The sequence below is a fragment of the Penaeus monodon genome, chromosome 1 (genome assembly GCF_015228065.2).
Source record: "Penaeus monodon isolate SGIC_2016 chromosome 1, NSTDA_Pmon_1, whole genome shotgun sequence".
NCBI classification, from domain to species: domain Eukaryota; kingdom Metazoa; phylum Arthropoda; class Malacostraca; order Decapoda; family Penaeidae; genus Penaeus; species Penaeus monodon.
Window position 1 is genome coordinate 59,667,930 of NC_051386.1, and position 7,500 is coordinate 59,675,429.

Consider the following 7,500-nt stretch of genomic DNA (forward strand, 5'->3'; position numbering starts at 1 on the left):
CCGCCGTCGCCAACCGAAGTCGACTGGGGTTTGAGAGAGTGGGTGTATTCCCGCGCTTTTTTTTATTTTTTTATTCGTTCATTTGTGTTTGTTTTAAACGAAGCTTTTTTTGTCACGTGGTTTATGGTTTATTTGTAGTACGTGTTTTGTTTTGTGATAAGATATTCTTACTCACACCACCACCGTAAAGAAACAATGTATAATAGAATTAATGTCCTACTACTACTATAATAATAATAATGTATATGTGTATGTGTAAGTGTATTGTATGTATTATGTATTATTTAGTATTTGTTATGTATATTATAAATGTAAATGTATATTATATGTATATTATAGTATATGTATATGTATGTTATGTATAGTATATATATATATATATTAATATATATATATATATAGTATATATATATATTTTTTTTTTTTGTTTTTTTTTTTTTTTATTATATTAATTTATTGTATTTATCATTTATTCCGATTTACTGATTTTTTGGTTATAGATGTATTTTTAAATTCATTTTGTGTACTCCTGATTAGTTTATTGAATTTATTATCAAACCCCATATGATATATTATATATATAAGTAATAAGTATATATATATATATATATATATATATTAAAAACAAGCAGAATCTAACGAAGTTCCCCCCCACCACCACCACCATCACCCCCACACCACCTACACCTCCCCCACCCCCCACCACCCCCACACCACCCACGCCCACACCCCTCACCCTTCCCCCCACCCCACACCACCCCCCACACCATACCCACCCACACCACCCCCACACCATACCCACCCCCTCCACCCACCACACTCACCCCTCCACCCACACTACTCCTACCCCCACCCCCACCCCCCATACCACCCACCCCCACCCCCCATCCACCCACACCCCCCATCCACCCACACACCCCCACACCCCACACCCCACGCCCTCCAGAGTCCCTTGGGCGCCGCACCGAACCCTGACGGAACAGCTGTGTCACCTCACGACCTTCTGGGCGTCGTCGGCGTGCCTCGCGCTCTCCGCCGCCTCGCCCAGGGCCTGCCAGGGGGCGGCGACCCTCAGGGCTGTCCCTCGCGGCGGCGGCGGCGGGAAGTCCCTCGCGCTGACAGGTGAGTTGAGCGGAAGGTAGATTGATAGATAGGTAGATAGATGGATAAGATAAATGTATAGGTAGTACGTAAATATATAAATGATAGGTATATAGGTAAATGGATAAGTGTATAGATATATAGGTAGGTAGGTAGGTAAATAGATAAATATATAGATGTATAGGTATGTAGGTAAATAGATAAATATATAGGTATATAGGAAGGTAGGTAGGTAGGTAGATGAATAAGTGGACAGATATACAGGTAGATAGATAAATGGATAGATAGATAGGTAAATAGATAAATGAAAGATAGATAGGCAGATAATAGATAGGTACATAAATAAATAGATAGATAAATAGATAGATAGATAGATAAACAAAAAGACGAGTGACCAAAACCTACTTACAGTAAGAATAAAAGAGAGATATATATATGAATAAATATATATATATATATATATATATATATATATATATATATATATATATATATATATATAATGATAGATAATGAAAAGAAGACAAGAAAATAGAATTAGGAGAGTTAATACAGCGCAAAATACATCGCTGTCAACAATATGATATTCTTAACCCCATAGGCGTCGGGTACATACGCTGACCTAGGTTTATTATTTTTGTTTTGTTTTCATTGTTTTCATTGTTTTTTTTTTACGGTTTGATGGCTTCACAAGCGCCTAGTCACCAGGGAGTCGGTCGGTTGCCTGGTCTTGCCAGTTCACTATATTCCTTGTATTTTTGATGAATAAAATGTTACTAATATCGTCATCGCTAACGGTATCACCGTCGTTGTCATCGTCAGATTATCATCATCACTATCATCATCATCATCATCATCATCATCATCATCATCATCATCATCATCATCATCACCACCACCACCACCACCACATCATCATCATCATCACCATCACCACCATCATCATCATCATCACCACCACCACCACCATCAACACCATCACCATCACCACCATCAACACCACCATCATCACCACCATCATATTGACAAAGAAAGCGATCCTTCCGAACATCAAAAGACTGAATCAGACATACGATCTCTCGAAGCCTCGTATGAAACCCTTGGCGACTAAGGCGCTTCGGAAGCCATAGACAAAATTTTTTTTGCGTAAACAAAATTGGCGAAACAATACCCACAATTAAGACTGCAAGTTTGTTATTTTGATTAAATATATATATATATATATATATATATATATATATATATATATATATATATATATATATTCTTCTTTTGGTTAAAAAATATATATATATCTAAAAATATTCATGTGAATTCGATTAACACGCAACATAGGCCTACATTCCTGAACTCATATGGGGTTAATTCTGCCACCTCCGTCAGAAATTTTGCGTAGGCTCTCTGGCCAATAGCGACAGACACGTACACATACGCTCACCTTCCTGAAATCAGTGTACTAATTCTGTCACCTCCGTCAGAAGTCTTGCGTTCGCTCTCACTCAAAAGATACCAGCACACATAGGCCTACATTCCATGAAATCAATTCATTCCACCCCCTCCGTCACCCCCTCCGTCAGAAGTCCTGCATTCGCTCTCTGGCCAAATCGAGCTCTTCTACCTGGCCACGCACGCCGGCCTGCAGAGCCTGCGGTACTTCTGCTGCTTCGCGATTCAGCCTGGACTGCACCCGGGCCTGCAGGAGGAACTGCTAAGGGCGGTGGATAAGGTAAACTGGGACGTTTGGATGTGAATCTGTTTTTTTTTTTTTTTTTTTTTTTTTTTTTTTTTTTTTTTTTTTTTTTTTTCTTGTTTTTTTTTTCCTCTCCTCTCCTTTCCTTTCTTCTTTATTTTTCCTTCGTTCTTTCTTTCTTTTTTCGTTGTTTCTTTTCCTTTTTCTTTCCTTTCTTGTTTACTTTCCTTTCCTTTCCTTCTTTATTTTTCTTTCATTCTTTTTCTTTTTTCGTACTTTCGTTCTTTCTATTTTCTTTCTTTTTCTTTCATTCTTTCTTTCATTTTCTTTCGTTTTTTTTCCTTTTCCCTCATTCTCTCTCTCTCTCTCTCTCTTTCTCCTCATCTTCTCTCCTTTCTCTCTCTCTCTCTCTCTCTCTCTCTCTCTCTCTCTCTCTCTCTCTCTCTCTCTCTCTCTCTCTCTCTCTCTCTCTCTCTCTCTCTCTCTCTCGGCAACACCATCATTCTTTCGGCATCATCATCATCATCATTATTAAGCACAAGTAAACAAGTAATCTTTAAAAGCTCATTCATTTACAGAAAGAGAGAGAGAAAAAACAACAACAACAGAATACCCAATAAACGGCCACGTTTTCCTTCCCCAATAGGCCTACGAGACGCTGGTCGTGGGCGTGTGGCGTTGCTCGAGAGTAAATGCCCGACTCCAAGCCGCCTACCAGACCTCGCCCGAAAGCTTCCGTGAAAATGTTCTCACGCCCACGCCCATTATCTTCTCGATCGCCCAGGATTCTGAAGACGGTTAGTTTTGAGGGGTCTGTGGGTGTTTTATTAAATTCTTATTTTTATTTTTTATTTATTCATTTTATTTTATTTGTTTTATTTTATTTTATTTGTTTTATTTATTATTATTATTATTATTATTATTATTATTATTATAATTATTATTATTATTATTTGTGTGTGTTTGTGTTTGTGTTTGTGTTTGTGTTTGTGTCTGTGTCTGTGTCTGTGTCTGTGTTCTGCCTGTCCTTGGATCACGTCCGTCACCAAATCCTCAGTCCTTAGTGTAAATAGCGACGTACTTTCCCGCCCCCGAGCAGAGGAGGACGGCGAGGGGATGGAGGAGGACGTGTGCGTGGATGACGACCCCGACGACAGCATGTTGGACGACCCCGACGACCCGCCTCCGCCCTCGTCGCTGGGAGACCCGCTGGAGGACGCCAAGACGCACTACCTCCGCCTGATCGTTGGGGACGGCGTGGGGAAAGGGTGGGGAGGGCGGGGAGGACCTCAGAGCGGAGCAGGGGCCTCGGTGGTGACGACCTCTTCCTCTTTCTCCTCTTCTTTCCCTTCCTCCACCTCCTCCTCCACGTCCCAGCCTCTCGCCCCACGGGTGCTGGTGGGGAGGGAGCCTCTCGAGTGTCCTTCGGGATTCACGCCTTTCCAGAAACACCAGGAGGCCGCAGAGGAAGAGGAGGAACGCACGAGAGCGCAGGTCGCAGCGCAGGACGACCCCTTCGCGCAGGCCTGCGATGCGGAGGTATGGTCCTGCTTCGGTCCGCTGGCCGGCGGGAGGGCCAACCACGCAGCAGGAGGAAGGAGTGGCGGCAGGGCGGAGCAGGCGGAGAATGGGAGGAACCCGACAAGAGCTTCTTCAGCCCCGAAGGATGTGGAAGCCCTCCCAGCGCTCACGAGGGTTAGGTTTCCCTATATTTCGTTCTGTCTCTGGAATGGATAAAGTGGCAACTCACCCTCGCTTGAGTGTCTTTTGAGGGAGAGGAAAAAAATATTAAAAGCTGTGTAATGCATTAATCAAAATACTGCATGCAATTTTTTTTATAATTTTAGACATAGGTAAACGTAAGTATAAAGTACCAGCTGATTAAATACTGAAAAGAGTATAGGGTGCATAACAAGTTGTCTCCCAAAGCTTGGACGCACGATAGTCGTTTGATACGGAGTGATATGCCATTCAGGTTATCGCTTTTCGCTGTAATCAAATGAAATTCAATTATAATATTAAAGGGAATGATGTTTAACAGATTTTTATTGAGGTTAATATTTATCAGTAATGGTGTATGACAGACAAGCGAATTTAGGATAAGAGTAGGAGTACTAATAAGCTTTACCCATACGTGTCTATCAGTGACACTATCTCCTGTAAGCGCCAGCCTCACTTATATCTCTCTTTCGATCACGTTCCCTCATCTTAAACTCATGTCCTTCATAACCAATGGCTTTCTCCTTCTCGTGGTGTGTTCGTGCCGTCTCTTTCTCTTCATATTCCGATGTTTATAGCAACACTCACTGCCTCATATTTATCACTATTACGCCGGGCTTGTCTGCTCAGTAATTTTATTTTTGTTTCGCCTTTCTCAAAGTCCAGGTTTCCGGTTGATATAAAAAGAATATTTCCGTTGATTTCACCTATAGTCTCTACGGCATTCCTTTATCACTTCCTTCTTCCTCTTTGTTTCTTCCAAATTCTTAATATTTTTTTTTCTTCTTTTTATTTCTTCTTCTCCCATTTTCTTACTCTTAACTTCTTCTACTTACTGTATCTCTTATTCTACTCCTCTTCTCTTCTTTCCATTCATCTATTTTTCGTCCTCTCTACTTCTTTCTTATCTTTCTTGCTTTCAATTCGTACTGTTCCTCTATTTCAAATGTAGCTATTCTGTGTTTAGCATATTCTTCTTTGACGCAGGCAAATAGCTCTAATTTCTTCAAGCCTCGATCTACAATCCTTCATCAACCTATATTGTCGTGATTTTACTATCGTGTTTGCAGTTTTTTTACTAGATCTCCGTTTTGCACTACTAACTCCCTTGCTATGTTACCTGCCCCATTAAACCCACTTACATCATTCCGTGCGTGATGGATAAGTCCACTTTTTTTACTCATCTTTCCATTCTCTTCTGTTGCCAATCCCATTCATAAATTCAAGACTGCCTGTCCTCCAGCTATATTCCGTTGAAATCAATCTCATCTTAACTAAAAAAAAAAAAACCTGCGAAACCTCCAGCATACGCAGTAACGCATGGACGATGATGCAGAGTCTTTACCTCATCACCGCGTTTCCTTCCAGATCCGACCTTCGAAGGCCATGCAACCCACGACGCAGAGACCGACCCACCGCCCCCTTTCCCTCCTCCCGGAGTCCACGCCCCTCTGTGACCCCCGCGCCGCCGCCGCCGCGCCACCCCGCCCTCCACGACCGGCAGTCACGCGGGGGACTCCATTCTCATGCCTCCTGCAGGAGAATCGTGGACGTCCGCCTTCAGGGTGATCCATCCCCGGTCGGACGGCGGTGCCAAACCTGTCGCGAACACGTTTCCGGGCGCTGGCGGACTCGGCGAAGCCACGCCCCCACACGTCGGGGTCCAAGGGCTGTTCGCGGACGGCCTGCACGTGAACTCGGCTTTTTCTCGGGTCCTGCAGGCTGCTCCTCAGTCCGCCCCGCTTTCCCTGCCCTCTAATCCACCTCTTCCTCGACTCCAGCCTTTGCGAGGACCTCTTCCTCAGGCCGCCAAGACTAACAAGAGGCCCAGATGTGCTGATAAGAAGAATGAGGTAAGGCGATGTTTGTTTCTCTCTCTCTCTCTCTCTCTCTCTCTCTCTCTCTCTCTCTCTCTCTCTCTCTCTCTCTCTCTCTCTCTCTCTCTCTTCTCTCTCTCTCTCTCTTCTCTCTCCTCCCTCCTCCTCCCCTCCCCCCTTCCTCCTCCTCCTCCTCCCCCTCCTCCTCCTCCTCCCCCTCCTCCTCCTCCTCCCCCTCCCCCCTTCCCTCCTCCCCCCTCCCTCCCCCTCCTCCTCCTCCTCCTCCTCCCCTCCTCCTATTCCTCCTCTCCTCCTCCCACTCCCTTCCTCCTCCTCCCCCCCCCTTCCCCTCCTCCCCCTCCACTTCCTCCTCTTCCCCCTCCCCCTCTCCTCCTCCTCCTCCTCCACACGCAATCTAAAAAAAACGTAATGAATTTCCTATAGTCCCACGAAACGTTCAAAACGCGAGCACTCGCCCACCCACCCCCTCCACACACAGTGCCCAGAGGACGGCAGCGGGGCAGCGTCCACGACCTCAGGCAGAGGAGGACCTGCAGCCGAAGGAGGCCTCGACGGCGTGGGCGGCGAGAAGGCCCCCAAGCGCGCCCGCCGTCGCCTGGAGGACCACGCCGCCCGGATGCAGCAGCACTTCCTCTCCCTCGTCGACGCCATCAGCAGCCACTCCCTCGAGCCCCCGGAGACGAAGGGCGCCGGCAGAGGATCCTCGTCGAAGGCCCGGTTGAAGGACGGGTCTTCGGCGTCGCTCGGGGAGGTTGCCGGCGGGAGCAGCTCGACCCAGAAGGCTGTTAGGAAACCGAGGTTGAGAGCAAGCCAACTCAGGAAGCGGGATTGAGAGCAAGCCGGTAAAGAAAATGAGGTTGAGAGCAAGCCGGTAAAGAAATTGAGGTTGAGAGCAAGCCGGTAAAGAAACAGGTTGAGAGCAAGACAGCTCAGGAAGCGAGACTGAGAAACGGTTGAGAGCAAGTCGGTAAAGAAACTGAGGTTGAGAGCAAGCCAATTCAGAAACCGAGGTTGAGAGCAAGCCAACTCAGAAAGCAAGATTGAGAGTAAGCTAATATATAAAAAAGTTGATTAATGAGATTAAGAAAACGAGACTGAAGCCAAGCCAGCTGAAATGAAATTATTTTTATATCGAAAAAAAAGAAAAAGATG

The 7,500-nt window shown here is 45.1% G+C and overlaps 1 protein-coding gene across 1 annotated transcript in view; it reads left to right on the forward strand.

Moving 5' to 3' along the window:
- The window catches only part of LOC119575063, a 7,818-nt gene that overhangs the window by 104 nt on the left and 214 nt on the right, over positions 1-7,500 (forward strand). Inside the window, 8 exon segments of the mRNA XM_037922451.1 lie at positions 1-38; positions 947-1,122; positions 2,679-2,827; positions 3,438-3,588; positions 3,891-4,486; positions 5,879-5,983; positions 5,986-6,363; positions 6,827-7,500. The exon segment at positions 1-38 is cut by the window's left edge and continues 104 nt beyond it; the exon segment at positions 6,827-7,500 is cut by the window's right edge and continues 214 nt beyond it. Coding sequence (XP_037778379.1) covers positions 1-38; positions 947-1,122; positions 2,679-2,827; positions 3,438-3,588; positions 3,891-4,486; positions 5,879-5,983; positions 5,986-6,363; positions 6,827-7,180 — 1,947 coding nt within the window. The 3' untranslated portion in view covers positions 7,181-7,500.